Genomic DNA, 19,242 nt, shown 5'->3' on the forward strand with positions numbered 1-19,242 from the left:
CTGGGTGCCAAACCGTCATTACAAGAGTCCAATCAAGACAAAATGAAGTGTAGAAGAAAAAAATAGTTCAATGCATTGGCTACATGACAACTTACTTAATATCTAGATGGAAACACAAAGGTTATGAGGCATGAAAAAATAAATTGCTTTTTAAATACATTACTGGAATGGCAGTCAAAATCAAGTATAAAAATAAAAACAAGCAGCACTCAGCTCAAACCACCTCTCCTTGTACTGCAGTTCTAATTATAATTTATATCCAGCTTTATAAAATTACCAAGTAACATGCTGAAAGTAGCAATCTCTGTGATACCCCCACTTGTAAAAAATATTTCTTATCCAAAAACGACCTGCTGCCTGACAACAACTTTCTACTTGTTTCATGGAGAACACATGATCAAAGTAAAAAATGAACAACGAACAAGAAACAAGCTCAAGATAAATTGCTTAAAGGATTACTGCACAAGTTATGGACCACACATGATAGATTGGCATTCTGTTTAGTTTACGATTACGGGTAAAGCCTGCAAAGATAACTGCAAGTCGCCAACAAATGTAATGAGCTTCTTAAAATACTGTAATCCTGTCCTTTATTACAAATACTGCCATATGCATTTCAATACCTAAGGTTTATTTGTTATCTAGTTATGTAAATATTCTCTGCATGGCAACAATGAAAAGGCTTTCAAAGTTGGTAATTTTTTAACAGTATGCTTATTAAAGCTTACTTGCATCTTACAATCTCCGACAAGCTTTGCCAATTTAATACAGAGCAACAGGGCACTGCAACAGCATGCATTTTCTGAATAATAAGAAGCATAAATCAACAGTATACAAATATGACAGAAAACCAGAACATTCTGCAAAATCAAGGACAGATGAAAAGCCATGGTCATACTTGTGGTCTACCTTGGATGGGGGAATACTCTGCACACTTACTCTGCATAACTGCTCCTTGCCTTGCTTGGACACATCCAGAGCCACTACAATGGTGAGTGGAGTGCAACAAGTAGGTCACAGTTTGAAATGTCCTGGCTGACGGTGATGGCTCCGACACTCATACCTCTCAACCTCAGAGCAAGAAATCTGGACAAAGCCATAGATAGAAGTGGGACACAGGGCCAAAAATAAAGACAATTTTTAAATATTGCTCTTATAAACTTAGAAGGATAATAGAATAGTAGTAGGTCTTGCATTAATATGAATTTGTGAAGGGTATGAAATCTGAAACCCAAATGTCTTCCATTATTTTCTAACTTCAATCTTTAATGATTTGCTACTAATTTGCCAGAAAACCACAATTTTATGAAAAACAGACCAAATATGTTATGCAAAAATATAAAATTGCCACACAATACAGCTGTGAACTTGTCAAAGAAGGGACACCTTTTAAAAATTAGTACTGTTAACTTGAGCAGCTGACAAAATAAGAGCATCTAAATGCACTTCTGAAATAAAAGTAATATATAACTCTGATCATTACAGTTATTTATAATTGTAAACCCTCCATGTTTTCTTCCAAAATTGCCATTTTGCGGACGGATTATTAAGGGGAAAGCAACATTTTGAGCCAAAATTGGAGACAGTTGAGAGGGTTGGATATTCCTAATTCTATAAAGCGATTTATTTACACGTACCTCTCAACCTCTTAATGCAGGAAATCTGAATATGGCCAAATATATTGGGGGAACATACAAACAGTACTAAAAAGACAGTTGATAGAATAACAGGTCTTGCTTTAGCATGCATTTTTCTGAAGGTTATGACATCTGAAACTCAATGTTTGTCATTATTTAGTGACTTCATTCCTAAATGATTTGGCAGAAAACCAAAAATTTTATGAGGAACAAACCAAAAATAAGAAGCAAAAATCTATTCATTCTGTAAAAGTCTGGACAGTTGAGAGGTATAGTTCAGCCGGGGCTGTCTGAGTTTGCTGCCCTCCTCCCCCCTCACAAAATCATGGTCGAATGGAGCGTCCCCCCTGCAGCCATTCCAATGTCCCATTCCTTGGTTATTTCACCCCATTTGCCATAAACACTGTAATGTGCATACTGCTTTACTTCTGCAATGATATGGATTTCATTTGAAAGTTTTATTTTATATTTTACAGCATAAACCCTAATAGGTGTCTGCTAAACAAAGCAATGCAGTCTCACAATGAAAATAGACTTAGCATTAAAACTTCTCTGCCCTTGAAACTCACATTCATTGAAACAGCATTGAAACCCACATTCAAAGAAAATATATTTTGCCGGTGGCAGATAAAGATTAATTTTGGGCTGTTTTCAAATCATAGGCCCCTTGAACACGAAACATACACATGCTGTTTGATACATCTTCCTGACTGTATTAAATGATATTCCTTGTACAATACAGTACAGCTAAACTGCCCAATTCAGAACATTTCTATCAGAAAAGTCTACTCAAACTTCAACAGTCCACCAGTATCAGTAAATATGCATGATCTCTGAAGAAATAAAAGTCATCTAAATAATTCCACATTAAAGAAATCTGTTGACTAATGAAGAGGTTACTGCTAGCAAACAACTTTATATGTCATTGTTTCATCTACAAATAAAGTGCCTGTTGCCCTTGAGGAATAAATTGCTTATGTTGCATTAAAAAAATTATAATGCTAGTAATATCGCAATAGGGAATGGATGGCAAACTGATAAACAGGTTCATAGTTACTAGGTATCTTCTCCAAAGAGGACTGCAACATCCATCCCTTTAAAGCAGAGTACAGTATCAGCAATTGATCTACTTACTGTGGGAGTAGAACCCACAGATTTTGGCAATGAAAGCAAGTGCACTAGCTGTTGTGCTATTTACAACGTAAGCAGACTTAGCATAAGCAACACTAAACTTTTGTTCCCCTGCAGCTCTCAGCTCCTTGTAAAATCTACTGGACACTCAGCTGTATCTCTGAACTTTGCAGTACAAGAAATCTGGACAAAGCCAAAATGTATTGGGGGGGGGGGGACAAAAGCCCAAAAACCAGGGACATGTTTTAAACATTGCTTGTATAATGTTGGAAAGTTGCTAGAATAAAATGCTGTGTTACCACCATACATTTCACTGCCAAGTATAGAACCCAGGTCCCTGTGCTAAACAGCCAGAGCAACATTCCACTATGCCAAATCATCTATTTTTATGAAAGAAAAGAAGACTGAAACTTAAATGGCTACCATTTAGTGAATTCAGTTCTCACCATAGCTGTCAACATCATCTTAGCACAAAACACCTGAACAAAGCCAATAATGGGAGAATACAGTCCAAAAAATAGGGACAAATATCCCCACACAGAAGGCATACCAGCCAAGAATCAAACCCGACAACCCATAGCTGTCAGGCAACACTGCTACCACTGCACCACTGTCTGTTTTAAGTGAAAATAATACAGAAACCACAGATTTTATGAGGAACAGAACAAATATGAGGCAAAATATCTGTAAATGTTGCAGAAATGGTGGTGGGTAGGGAATTCAAGCTTTTGTCACTTGAGTCCAAGGTACAGGGTTCAAGCCTTATTCTCTACCCACCACCATGAAGCAACTGGGACATTACACACACACAAAATGCCATTCCTTGGAATGAGATCATGGTTGCCCAGTCACTGCTATTCCAGCACAATATGAGGTAGGATGCTGAATTTTCCCAACAAATACCAGACATTTGATTTGTGCTGATTCTATGAAGTTCTGGAGCTATTCTCCTATTTTTTAAGAATCCAGTCACCAAATTGTGCATTATGTCAAAACTTTACCCCATATCTACAACTATTTAAGCCTTTAGGTCAATTAGTAACAATTTTCCAAAATAATTCTACTTTATGAGAAGTTGCATTAAGACTTGTACTGGCTTTAATTAATTTAGAAACAATTATTTAAATATGAGTAGCAGGAAGTGCTGGATATTCTGAAGTAAAACATGTTCAGAAATAGACTCTCAACTATCTCTTGATGGTCAAGTAAACTGTATGCCTTGAGCACTATGTGTTTTGCACATATAGCCCTCAGCCTTTTCATAAACTACTGTATGTTACTTTCTAGCAAATTTTACAGAATCCTTGAAGTGCACACTTTTTTCATGTTTTTCTCTGTGCTGTCACAAGTCTAGGTAAAACTAAAAGGACAACTTTCCCATCCTTGTTTTTCCTGCATGCTATTACATCATTCATCTCTGCAAATTTATTTTATAGTTTTTGCTTGCCAATGATAAGACAGTGCTATATCTTTTTAGTTTAATAATGGCTGTTTGTTCTTGCTGATTTTTTAAGAAATCGAGCTTATTTATCTAGTCATTAGTCAGTGTAGGAGTGGTCTGATCACTGCCCATCTTTTTCAGCAATAAATTGTGCTTTCTTTGTTAGGTTTATAACAACCCTACTAATCCCACAGCAAACTAAGTAAACAATGCAATCCTTATATAGCTACAATGACTAACATTACATTAAAGTAGTTCAGAGTCTATCTGTGAAAAATCTATGAGTAGGATTAAAGCAAGGAAATCATAACAACAGGTGTAGCTGCAAATAATTTGTAAGACAATGGGCCAATAAGAACAGCCCAAAGGACAAGCTGTACTCCCTGCCATACACAGCTGTACTGTAAATCACCATGAATAACAGAACTGAACTTCAGGAAGTTTAGTATGAGATACCATGTGTAAAGTAAAACACACACACACACACACACACACACACACACACACACACACACACACACACACACACACACACACACACACACACACCTCCTACCAGCCAAAGTAAACAATCAGCTCCTTCAGCGACCTCCACACACCGATCTCCTACCAGCCAAAGTAAAGTAAACAACCAGCGATCAGCTCCTTCAGTGACTTCCTACCAGCCCAAATGAACACCAGCGATCACCGACTTCCTAACGAATGAACACCCAGTACTAAAGTAATCCAGCGATCCCTGCACACGAAGCAATCCACACACACCCTTTGCTGCTTCACCTACCAGCCCAAGGAATTCTGCGACTGAAGCCCGCACACTGAAAGTCTCGCAAGTCCTGCGAGAGCAGCTCAGTCCTCTCATTGGCTCTGACTGCGGCTGAAGCAGTCCGGAGCTCCTCTGTGCAGTGCGGTCATCACTGCACAGAATCCTGGTATCTCACAGCAATGATTGCTGGGTACCTGTTTGTCCCTATCCGGACTGCTGGTAAGGCAGTCTGGAGGAGGATTGGGGCTTGTGAATTGTTTGTTTAATAGATATTTTTTTGTTTTATTCTAGGTGGGAGGGCTGCAGTCCGGCAGTCTGATAGGATGAGCCGCCCCTGGTCAGTAGTCTGAATTAAGCCCTGAGCCAGACCCAGTAAACTACTGTTGTCCAAAGAAATTTGAGAAGGAATAGATACATGCTTAGCTTTCTTTTTCTTTTGACAGGAAAAATGGGGCCAACACATTTACTATGGCAGCAGTGGCTTCCTCCAGGAATGGGCATAGCACTGTGGAAGAATAGGGAAGCCTTCTCTGTTCCCTGTCCCAGAATGGACAAAAGTTGCTGTCCCTTGCTCACTGAGGGGGCCTCAACATACACAGAGGAAGTGGTTAACCCCCGCATCCCCAGTGGTTGTAGGTGCTACACCAGAGGGATCTGGGGGAAAAGATGAGGGATATGAGGTACAACAAATGGCCACAGCAGAGTCACCCACCTGTGCCTGAGGCAAATTGCTAGACTGCTATGATGGCAAAGGCTGTTTGCTTAGCTTTTTCTTTTTGTGGCTGGAAGAAGGACTGACTGTAGGATTAGTATTGTTCCATGGTCAAGCTGAAAATGGTGTCCCTTTCCTGAGGAAGGCAAGCAGCAAATGCTGGTAAAAACTACAAATCTTAAAAGTCACTTTTTTTGACAGAAAGACACAGTAAAATCACTTGACAAAGCTTTGCTAGCCCCACGAAGTAAAATAAGCATAATTTATCTACAGTTGTACCCAAAGTGTGGCTGAAAAATAGACCAGCTTAAGTACTTCTAAATTGACAGGAAACAATAGTGCTCCATTTAAAAGTATAATACAGTCTCATGACAGTCCATTAAAACACACCACTCCTAGCTTTAAAATAACTTTGGTGAAGAAGAAAGGGATAAAACAGCAACAATATTTAGAAAATGAAAGTTTTTTCCCCAAACAGAACTTATCTTCCCAGCAAGGAACTGCACAAGCCAACCATCAAGCTCAGATGTCTCAGAGGAGTGTACTCATTGTTGACAGTAAAGCTCTGGAGGGCTTAGTACTCAAACTTGTCTTTTGGTCAGCTCAGCTCAAGCTGCCTGACAGTTTGAGCATATGGGAAGTGCCCTGAAGGTTTGGAAGCTGGCCGGCTGTTTTATCCTTGGCAAGATGTAACCCATACAATAAGGCTACTGCAGTGGTGATCATTTGGACATCTACTGTTAAAAAGTTTACTTACATGACTGCACCTTTGTCCTTCTAGCAGGTGTTAACAGCTACTACTGCCTCATGTATTAAAAGGCATATTATCTGCCAATTGTTTACAGAGCCACTCTTCTATTGAACACTCTAATATTTAAAATTGTTATGCAACGTTATTATCCACCCCTGAAAAGTTTACTCCAAATGAAAAATCAAAGCTTGTCCCCAGGACCAACCAAACAGTACAATCACTTTTGTCAGACTCAAATATAAACTAGTCATTGGAGAAAAAGCTCTTTACAGAATAGGACCAGCTATTTGGAATTTGCTTCCAACAGATATAAAAACATTGAAACCCTTCAAACTTTTAAAAAAAAAAATCCTAAGAAACCCTTCAAACATTCAAAAAAAAAAATCCTAAGACAGCATTTGCAAAATCAATCATAGGTGTTACTGTTTTCGCTGTACTGGCTAATTTTGTACCTAGTAACAGCAAGTACCATATGGGTTTCAGAATCTTTACATCTCTACATATTGAATTTGCGGTGTTACAACTATGCTACAACTTGCTTTACAATTTGTAATAGTTAATTATTGTACTATGAATGTATTAATTCACTTCCTATATTTTGGATTCCAAACTATAGTACTGTAAACAGATATTTTGTATACCAGATAGTGTTACTTTAAATTGATTTTTACTGAACAGTTGTACCCAAGGTGTGGCTGATATGGGCAATAGACCATCTTATGTACAGTGTTATCAGATTGTAAAATAAATAAAAATATCTGGTTGTTTCACCAACTGCTTAGATTTCTATCCCTTGTGTTAGTGAAAGCAGATGCTTTCTTCTTCTCATTTTGAGCCATGAATGGAATGACTATATTGTAGATGCATGTGTTGGTTAATCTTCTTTCAAGACTGTTGTAAAGGAATTTTGTTATTTAAAGCTTTAGTTGTGCTGAGTATCCATTTAAATGTTTTTTTTTCTTCCCAGGAACAACTAAATTCTTGGAATTGCTTCTTCAGTGTGAGAACCAATCATGCGTCGTGGGAGACCCGTCTCAAGCATCCTTTCAGACATTAGCGATGTTGACCTCGAAGGACTTGGTATTATTTTGTTTGGCTCAATGGTGCTATAACAAAATTTGCTGTCATATTTGCTTGTTTATCAGTATTCTTCAAATAAGGGAGATATACCCCAGAGATTCAATAACGCCTACACTAAGTGTACATCTTTCCGAGTGAACAGACAATACAGACATAACTCACACCTTCTTCCTCCTAATTTTAGTTTTCCTACTGATATTCTTGCAGCTTTAAATATTGACAGGGATTCATAAAGGTTATCACAAAGTGTAGATTACATGTACACTTAGTGTAATCTTTTTAAGTGACTAGAAAGCACAAAAATGTGATAAGAATGTTCTTGAATGCATATTGTGTCCACTTAGTGTAGGCTTTATTGAATCTGGCCCATAATTTTTTTATCACTAATATGAAATGTTTTTTAAAGCCTTAATGTTTGTATGCCTAACTTAATCTTTAAAAAAGTGGTGGACTGCATTTGTCATTTGAAGGCAACAGACTTCTTGTTTCTGTAATGCTGTAACAATGAACAGCATTACAGATACAAGAAGTTTGTTGCCTTCAAATGACAAATGCAGGAAATAAAGCATTTGGAAAGTGCCCTGAAGGGTGGGACATGGAATAAAATGGAAGAGTTATTAAAATATATCAGTCTTGCTGGCAGCCTTGAACTGACAGCTGTTGTTTTCTGTAGAAATGTAGGTATTGCCAGTGGGTATTGCCAAAATTGCTGCATTTACAAGAATATGTCTAAAATACATTGGAGCACCTTAATTTTTTTGAGTAATCCTAAACATTCAAGATAACACAAATCTTAGGAAGGGTTCTTCTTAATGCGTGTATTATGACAATATACCTAAATATTTTGAACAAGTTTTGGTTGTGGTAACATCAGCTAAGTTCTGAGTAATTAAACTCATGCTTGGTAATATAGTATGTGTTGTGCTGATGTTTTACAAATTGTAACAGCATGAGTATTCTACATATTGTAAGTAGAAATTTTCTGTTCCAGGGTCAAAGACAAAAATACATGTTTTGTGCACCGTTATAAAACGAATATATCTGAAAATTACAGTTATTTGAAATTTGACAAATTAGTGATGAATATGGGGTACTTAATTAGGTGGTGAACCTCAGCATATAAGTAAAAATAATTGCAAGAAATAAAGCATTATTTAGTGTAGATTAGACTAATATATATTGAGGCACAAAAAATGCAAATTGAGTTAATTTAATAAAAAAAATGAAACACTTGAGAGTACAGTAGGCAGCCATGCTGGTGTATTGTAGCTGAAACATTTGTCATTTTTTAATTGAGGATGAATAATAAATAATGCCATGGCCATGTCAGTATTGTGTCCTCAATTTTTTTCTTTATTTATGGGTTCTAACTTAACTAATTTTGGAAACAGAAACTTAGTAATTTTATTTCTCACTCAACCCATTCAAATTAACAATGCTGAACTTCTGATCTCTTTCTTAAACTCAAAAATCACAAATCTATATGTGTTATTGCAACCTATATCCCTTCTGGCAACAATGTCAATACTGACAAGGAATTTTTCTGGTGGGTATCTGTGAACATCACTCAAGAAACAATGACAGCAGGTTACCTTTGTATCAGTTGGCTTACTATAAACTCTAACAACCACCCCCGCAAAACACCACAAACTTATATAGTCTCACGCAACTCATCTCTTCAATTATTTGCCCAAACAAAACTAGTACTAGGCAATCTGTTACTGACTGCAGTTGGGAGCTGGCATAATGGCTGATGTGTTTTACCTCATAGTCACAAGGTACAGCTTTAGATTCTCACCTTTGAAAGAGAAATTGGTTAGGCTTAAAATGGGCCACAAGGGCAGCTAGCCTAGTACTAACCTATGTACCTCTCTCAATAATATAATTTCCGCAGGCACTCTTTTAGATTCACTTACTGACCAACTCCGTACATTCACTATCAGAAACTGTAATAACTTACACAAACAACACCACTACAATTTGGTCAGAAATCTTAAATCTTTCCAAATAGAATTTTGTATTATTAGCTTAAAGTTTTGTAATTGGAACATCTTAAAAACGTCAGATGAATTTGTATCTGAATTTGACAGAATATTTTTAGCTGTTCTTAATTAATTTGCTGCTGTCTGAACCAAAAGAGTCAAAGGCAGTCCCACACCTTGGCTGATCAAAGAGGCAAGGCCTGGAAAAATGGTTACAAGCTCAAACTCAGGCTAACCTACAACATTCTAGACAACTTAGAAATAAAGTAAAACACAAGATTAAAATGTATAGAAATGGTTTCTCCACAAACTCTCAAAAATCAGAACAACCCCAAAACCTTCTGATCAGCCACAAATTAACTTCTAAAACCTTGAAACACCACACAACCTGCTCCGTCCATTGACATCCAATCAAATGGCATTGCATATCAAGTCAGCACTCATTTTATACAAACAGTAGCATCTATAATCAACCACAATACTCCCAGCTCCTAGCTCAACACTCCTTAAGCAAACAAAAAAATAAACTGGACTTCAAACCTTTGACTACATCCTACATTGAGTAGCATTTTAAACTAAAATCAACATCTCTCACCCCAGACAGTATATCAGCTGAATATATCAGAACTGCAGCAGATGCCCTAACTTATCCAGTTTCTATCTTAATAAATAGATCCGATCCATCACTGAATGCTATGTCCCTAAATTGTGGACTAATTTACATCACTGAAAATAACCTCCTGTCATAATTTCATCACTGCTTTTATCCCCATTGCAGTACCCTATGAAGATTTGCAGTCTACCAGCTGCACTGTTCCTAGACCTATTTAATTTGGTATCCCATCAAACGTTTTGCAAGAGGGGCATGGCCAAGATGCCAGCCTGATAGCAGCAGAAATCCATAGCTCTGTTTAGATTTTAATATCCTGACAGGAAATATACTTTAATTTTTAGAAAAATCTAACTAAACGTATACTAAAAGTTAGATTAACATAGACTCTTTATTATTTTCTAACAATTAATACATAGTCATGAGAATTTTTTTAATTATTCCTGTCAAGAAGTTTTCTACTGGAAATCTCAAGATGAGCAACTCAAAGAACTCACACCAGGAGAGTGCAGTGAAGAAAGAATTACATCTTATAGTAACAAACATCCAAGAATTGTCGCTAAAAATGGACAAATTTGAAAATAAAATGGATATTATCAAACAAGAATGCAGTAAACAACTGCAACTTCTAAATGAAATATCTGAACAGATTCTTGCCTTAGAGGAAACAGTAACTGATCTAGATACTAGAGTGATAGAAAATGAACATCAAAATGAATTTCTTCTAAAACAAAACACCAGGCTGATTGAGAAACTGGAAGACCTTGATAGTAGATCCAGGAGGAATAACATAAGAATATATGGAATTCCTGAGAAAGAAGAGGGTGCTAATATGATTCAGTTCCTCAATAACTGGTTTCCATCAGCACTAAACATGACTGAATCCATCTCTTTTGGAATTGAGAGCACTCATTGGTCCCTAGCAAATCCAGCTTCATCTCTGAGTTCATCTAACCCCAGGTCTGTAATAGTTATATTTCTTTCCTGGAAAGATAAGGACTTAGTGCTGAAATCAGCTTGGACTAATTCCCCTATCAAGATGGGTGAAAAGGTTATTTGTTTTAACAATGACTACACCTCTACAGTTATATCCAGAAGAAAGAAGTGTGTTCATCTAATTAAGTCCTTGAAAACAGCCAATATTAATGCTCAAATTCTTTTTCCTGCAAGAATAAAAATCACCTTGCCAGAAGGAGTGAAGATCTTTGATTCCCTACAAGAAGCAGTAGAATTTATCCAAAAGAAGAAAATGCTGTCAGACATAGAAGAAATGGAATGGTCATCCCAGAGTTTGAAGAGACAGGCATCAAAAAAAGGATGGTCTGTGAAGGAAGGAGCAAACAAAACTAAGAAACTAAAGGACAAATTAATAAATTCCTTTTAATTTTAAATGCTTTGTTTTATGAAACATAATATATTTGATTCTGGGAAGTCTCTATGCTGTAAGTAATGTGAATCATTTTTATTATTAACTTTCTCTTTTCTATATCTGCTTCTTCTAATTACGTATAGTACTAAGTATTTAAATAACATTCTCTCGCTTTCTCTCTCTTCTTTCTTCCTATTCTTTTTTGTTACCAATGTTCCTTTTCTCTCTTTTCCCCATTATAAGTGCTTTACATACTTTTCCCTTTTAAATAACTACAAATGACGTATGTCTTCTAATTCTTCAGTAGTATAATTTGACTTAATACCAAAGTACATTTTTTCTAGTGGGTCAGTGGTGGGGTAACAAGGTGTTTCTGATTACTGTTTCTAACTAGATGTTTCAGACTCTTTGTTTAGATGCATTTAAACATTAATACAGTGCATTAATGGTGTTTTATTTATATATGTGTGTGTAAATATATATATATATATATATATATATATATATAGAGAGAGAGAGAGCTATATAAATGTGTACATACTAGGTTCCCTTTTTTAACTGGTGGGTAAATGATTGAAATGTTATAATACGATTTCTGATTTGAGGCAGCTGTTACTTTTAATAGCTGTTTTTATATAAAAGGGTTAGTTTTTTCATGATGTTGAAGTTTTGTGAGGAAACTGGTGATCTGTGTCACTGTTCACATTGTGGAGATTCATGACATGTACTGACAAGGCAGCTTGAGCATTTTTTTTTTTTTTGCTTTCTGTAAACTCTAAAATCTTCAAGATCTGAATTTCCCGCCGAAAATGCTTTTTTCTTCACTAGAGACAACTTCTGTTGTGCATGAGCCTATTTAGATACTTTTTAACAAGTTTATGAAGCTACAACTTGGGGAAACAACAGTGATGACATCATTTGACCTTTTGAACTTGTTAAATGGTTGTATTTAGATTTCTTTTTTCTTGAAGTTCTCTTATCCTTCACTAGATACTTTAAATGGTAAATTATTACTTCTGCTAAAAATGCTTAACTCCTTTGAAAATACCTATGGTCTCTTATAGATGCATACATTCTGCAGATTCAGTGACACTATTAGTAACTAAATGACATCAAGTGAACTAGGAGCTGCATTAGAAAACTCAATTATGCATATTAACATCAGACTTACGTTATATAACTAAACCTTTAGTAACTTAACAGAGGGTTGTGAGGCCCCTTCTCTCTCTCTCTCTCTCTCCCCCTTCCTGATGAAAGACGTGAACATAGATATTGTTAATACATATGAGTAATATGTGTATAATTGCAAAATATAATAGTTATGTTGTAATAAGTATATATATATATATATATATATATATATATATATATATATATATATATATATTCAACAGATCCTTACATGAAAAATGTTAGATGACTGATAAAATGATTAAATCATCTGATGTTTCTTGCAAAGTCTTGGAAATATTGACAATCTTCTTAACTTTCAGCTTCTAATGTTTATACGTACTTAGATCTAAAGTGTATTTGTGGTATATCTATGTATTAGAGGTGCTATTATCTTATGTGACCATACCTCTCAACCTGGAAACATCAAAAATCTGGACAAAGGCCCATGAAAAATAGGTACAAATCTGTATGCTGATTAACATCAAATTTACATACATAATTATGTAACCCCACCCACTTTGGAATTGTGGGATGCCAATATTCAAATGCAAACTGAGGAACAGACAATGAAAATATGGTCCTACAGACCCTGTAGTAAATGGTAACCATTTTTTTTTAAATGTGTAGCAATGATGTTCACTGGCAAGGGAGAAGATGATAAACCTTATGAGTTTGTTTTTGGTGACTTGCAGTATGTGGGTTTTGTAATAAAAGTAGGGCATTTACTGGTAGGCAATATTCTAATCTTAGCAAAAGAATATTATAGTTTGCTAGGACTTCCAAAAGTCACTCTCCATGGCCTATTGATCAGTGGCAGAGCTACAGTTTGTGCCACCTGGGGCTGTCTGAGTTTGCCTTCCTTCCTCCCTCACAAAGTCATAGTCCAATGGGCCCTCCCGTATATACAGCCCTCTCCCTTGCAGCCATTACAGTGTCCCATTACTTGGCTATTTTGCCTCATTAACTGTAAAGACTGTGCATACTTCTTTACTTCTACAATGATTATATGGATTTCATTTAAAACTTTTATTTTACATTTTATAGCACAAACACTATTCGACATCTGCTAAACAAAGCAATACAGTTTCACAATGAAAATAGACTTGGCTTTAAAACTTCTTTGCCCTTGAAACTCGCATTCATTGAAACAGCATTGAAACCCACATTCAAAGAAAATTCATCTAGTCACTGGAGGATAAATATTACCTTTGGGCTGTTTTCAAATCATAGGCCCTTTGCACATGAAACATACATGTGTTCTTTGATACACCTTCCTAACTGTATTAGATTATATTTCTTGTATAATACAGCACACTTGTTAGAGCGAGTTTTAAATTTATTGTTTTGAACATTTTTCCAGTAAGCAATGAAACAAAATGCATGAACCAACAATGACAAAACTGCCCATTTCAGAACATTTCCATCATAAAAGTCTACTCGCCATATAGACATTTTATGTTCTTTAATTCACCTTCCTGATTGTGTTAAATTATATTCCTTGCATAATAAGCATAACTTCTTAGAGCATGTTAAGCTTGTAGTTTTGAACATTTTCCCAGTAAGCAATGGAAGAAAATGTATGAACCAATAATGGAAAAATTGCTCATTTCAACCATAAAAAGGCCACTCAGTATCAGTCAATATGCACAATCTTTGCAGAAGTAAAACTCATCTGAATTATTCGACATTAAAGAGATTTGTAACTAATGAAGAAATTGCTGCCAGCAAACAACTTTATATTTCAGTGTTTGATCTACAAATTCAATGCCTGCTACCCTTGAAGAATAAATTGCAAAGGTTACATTAAAATGGTTAACTGGTATTATTGTAATACCAGGTGACCACTGAAAAAAGACTGTGTGTTCAGTCGACCTTCCCAAATAAGTGACTATAATTATTATTATTTACATTTCCAGCAGAATTTGAATCAATAAGTTTAAAACAACTGCAGTAGAATTTCACTTACTGGGAAGAAAAGAAACCAAATATGACAAAAACCCATCTGAAATAATATTTAAGGAGTCACTTTACTCCTTGGTGTATGTGTCATAATGAGGTGTCAGTGGCATAGTGTGCCTGAAAAAACAGATGCACAGCTAAATCTGCATTCATCTGCACACACTTCATGATTGTATTGTATATGACAAATGTGAAATGAACTCACTTAACACAACTGAAATAATGTATATGCAATACTGTGAATGGTCAGTGCGTAGACAAATGCACAAGAACATCAGTCTTTTGTAATAAAACTATGATTGCACATTCCAGGTCATGGCAAGAATTGAATCACCTACAAATTCTACTCCTAAACTGCAAGGAATGAGCAATCAAGAAGGGAATTATCTGTGTATAACATTACTCAAAAGTATTTCAGCTTTCTAACACTAAACTATTTTCCTAATCTTGCTGCAGCCAGTCCGAAATAATATTTCCTTTAAATTGTCTGATAAAATATTTTCATTCGTTCATTTCTTAAATAACCCAAGCATGCACACACACAAAATCCTGAAGTAAGATCTGTGTACACCATAAACTTACCTTAATGCTGAGCCTGTAGTAACAGGACGATCATTATGATTAAAATTCCGCATGCGAGAATGAGGAAAAGAAGACGCAATAGCGGAAGTCTGTGCATTGATGCAAGGACGCACAGACGCAATGGGTGTTTGTTCTTTTAAAGATGAATGAACACCGTTAAGCAAGAAATGTAATTTGTGCTTAATGCCTAGGTTGTTCGGAATACTCGTATATTAGTACTCCGTTATCTTAGCAATAAACAGAACAGAGAAGAGAACACGAGCCAATCACTAGAAGTTAGTGTTTAAAAACACTCTACCAGCAGCATTTCAGTGTAGTTGACTACATTGTCGAATTCACACTGAAATGCTGCTGGCAAATCTAGGTAGCCAGGAAGGGAAAAAATATGATCTCCTTGTTACTGCTGCTGTTTCCAACTCAAGAAAACCAAAGCAAGAATGAGCAAGTGGAAGAACTGATGCTGTATTCTGTTGTTGTCATTCCCTATATTATGTGTCGCTTACCAAACGTGTAAGTCTGACTCTGTATAATGTAATAAAAAGTGTTTCCATTTGTGCTGTTAGGTTAAACAGCTGTCAGCTGTACACATTTTCAGGTCAGGCAGCACAATGTTACGAGAACTAGTTGGAGTCGGGGAAAATGTCATTTTTAAATACATACATACAGGAAATGTGCTTACTGCTTAGCTACATCTGTGCTCAAAAAAAATCAGAAATTGAGGTGGGGAGTTTGCGTTTTACATTTTTCCCAGCCTGGTGGCTAGGGTACTTCCACTCTATGAATAATGACATGGTGGGCACCTTGGGTCTATATTAGATCATCGAACACTGAAAACAGCGAACGAGGATTAATCGTCCCTATTTCAACGAAAACTGAAACTGTTGAATGCTCAGAACAGCAATTTCTTTCCTAGTGAAAGAAATTACTGTTCCAACATGAATAAAAAGAAAAGTAAACAGTTGGGAACATTGTTTTATGTGGGGGGCTTCACCCCCCCACACCCATCTCCTACTTAAATATACTAACTCCGAGACCACACTACAGTACAGAACATGGCAAAACACCGAAGTGGCCAAGCGACTTCTTTCCCAGGGAAAGAATTTGCTGTAAAGCCGCTTCGATGTTTTGCCTGTTCGCTGTTTGGTGTTCGACATTTACGCATTCGATAGAATGCATACTCAGTGTCCTAATAGGAACCCAGCACCTTTTCACAACAGCTGGATGATGGATCATTGCCATGATAAGTACGTTTTCAGTAGATTTCAAGTCAACACAGAAGAAAGATCTTTCAGTTAGTAATAACATACACATTATAGTCAATGTTTATCATTAAATATTAATGGTTTGAACAATAATCTCAAAAGAGCTGGTTTGCTTAAATATATAATAATGCATAAAGCCCAGATCATCTGTTTACAGGAAACCTGTCTATTAAAAAAAGATCTACAAAAATACTCATTCAATGGCTATACCATTCTGGCTGATTCATGTTTTACTACTAAGAGAAGGGGCACTCTTTTTCTATGGAAAACTACTTATACTATGCCAAGAATTATAGATACAATTTCAGATAAAGATGGGATGCTAAGCATGGTTATTTTGGAAATCAATAGGAAGTATTATACGTTGATTAATACATACTGGATACCAGGACTAAGTACTAAATCTGTTGACAAATATCTAGACCTAATTACTTTAAATGCAAAAGGGGAAATTATAGCAACAGGTGATTTTTTAACTGCCTATTAATCAGGCAATGATACTTCTAAAAATGGTAAAATAAAACTAACATCTCAAGCCAAGATGTTAAATGACTTTACAAACCAGATGAACCTTAAAGATATACATGGTCTAAGAGAACATTATTCCTTATTCTATACTCTCTATTCATATCTGTTTGGTACACAAACAAACATTGATAAGGTCTTTGTATTAAATAATATATACTCTAAAATAAGTGACATATCTATAATGACTTGTCCACTTTCGGATCATAATGCTATAAACTTTACATTAACTATGCATACAGATTATTTAAGATTACTACAGAGAATTCCTGCTTGCATAACTAAGTTAAAAGACTTTAGGGAATTGATATTGAAAGAAATAGACGTTTATGGAAACAAATGATAATGGTGAAGTGACTGACATTATACTATGGAACACCTTTAAAGTTTTTATAGATATATATATATATACACATATATATATATATATATATATATATATACATATATATATATATATATATATATATATATATATATATATACACACACCTTTAAAGTTTATATATATATATATATATATATATATATATATATATATATATAGTAGAATAAAATCTTGGTACCTTAAAAAAGGAGAGTGGGACAAAGACCGTTTAGACTTGCAAAAAAAATAGACAAGATAAAAATGGATGCAAAACCAGATAACAAAGTAGCACATAACAAAATTACTAAGTTAAATCAAAAATACTTAGAAGTTCTGAATCATAAGGTAGCTATAAACCTGGAAATTTTTAAATTACAATTTTATGCTGTAAATCCCAAATATCTACATAAAATATCGGTGAGATACAAAAAATAAACAATCAAAATCTTATTAATGAGATTAAATATAAAAGTGATGGTTCAGGTAAGAGTACATCTAACTTAATGGGCATATTATAAGTGTTCAAAAACTACTGGTAAGATATAAATAATAACACACCAGTTTTGGAGACAAATAATGTAATAAATACTTTTATTCAAGAAAATATAACTACAGAGGTGTTAATGCAACAAAATAATATATTAAAAGAACAAATAACACTAACAGAAGTGAAAGAGCAGATAAAAAAATGTAAAAAAAAATAAAGCTCCATGACTGGATGGAATAATTCCTGAACTATGTAAGATTTTTCCTAAATATATAATAAAGAAAATGATGAGTGCTGTTAGTATGGTTAAGCAAAAATGTATAACACCCCTATCGTGGAGATACTCAATTATCTCCCCCATATTAAAACAAGGTAAGGACCTCAAATCTTGTGATTCATATAGGCCAATTTTGTTAGTAAACACTGATTTATAAAATTTTCATGACAATATTAGCTAATAGGATATAGAAAATATTACCTAATCTAATACATAATGATTAGACAGGGCGCATTCTTCATAGAAAAGTGCAAGATAACATTATTAAATTATTATCATTAATAGACATAGCATGCAAATACAAAAACAACTAACTATTATCAGCCTAGACATAGAAAAGGCTTTTGATTATATTAGTTGGTTTTATCTACAAAGAATTCTGATTGGTTTTGAATTGTTATATTTTGTCAACTTATTAATGAAAATTTATAGTGAGCCACAAAGTTATGTGAAAATTGGATCATGTCCATCCTCACCACTAGACATCCACAAGGGAACTAGACAAGGTTGTCCTTTGTCACCATTATTGTTTGCTCTTTCAATGGATCCTTTTGCTGCATATATCAGAAACAAGCAAACTATAAAAGGCTTTCAAATTAATAAGGACTATTGTCCTAAGATATAATGATTGCTGATGATATGTTAATGGTGGGTGATATTGATGGTTCTTTACATGATGTTATAAATACCTTGAGCAAGTTTGAAAGAATTATAGGGCTTAAATTTAATCATAATAAATACAAAACATTACATATTTACTAAAAGATCAACAAAAACCTAAGAGAGAATAGCCTGTTTAATTGGGAAAATGATGTATTAGAATATTTGGTTGTCAGTATAAAGAGTGCATGGAAAGAGTCTGTTAAACTAAACTACAATAATTTAATAGCCACCATTAGTGAACTAATCAAAATATATAATAAAATGTTCTTCACAATGGAGGATAGGCTCTCTTTAATTAAAATGATAATTTTACCTAAAATTTTGTTTTATATACAGTCATTGATACTACCCCCTCACAAAAACTTAAAAATTAGATTCCATGTTACTTAAATTTTTATGGTTCCCCTTAAAACCTAGGATTGCATGTCAATGGCACATTAGAGCTTAGAACAGCAATGGGATAGCATTCCC

General features: G+C 35.0%; 1 protein-coding gene across 1 annotated transcript in view; it reads left to right on the forward strand.

Annotated features, from left to right (window-relative positions):
• The window catches only part of LOC122794563 (coiled-coil domain-containing protein 63-like), an 867,658-nt gene that overhangs the window by 103,190 nt on the left and 745,226 nt on the right, over nucleotides 1-19,242 (forward strand). Inside the window, exon 2 of the mRNA XM_044063060.1 lies at nucleotides 7,403-7,515. Within this exon, the coding sequence (XP_043918995.1) occupies nucleotides 7,449-7,515 (67 nt within the window). The 5' untranslated portion in view covers nucleotides 7,403-7,448. The remainder of the gene's footprint in view (nucleotides 1-7,402; nucleotides 7,516-19,242) is intronic.

Source organism: Protopterus annectens, chromosome 2.part1 (assembly GCF_019279795.1).
Source record: "Protopterus annectens isolate FY-2018-M chromosome 2.part1, PAN1.0, whole genome shotgun sequence".
NCBI classification, from domain to species: domain Eukaryota; kingdom Metazoa; phylum Chordata; order Ceratodontiformes; family Protopteridae; genus Protopterus; species Protopterus annectens.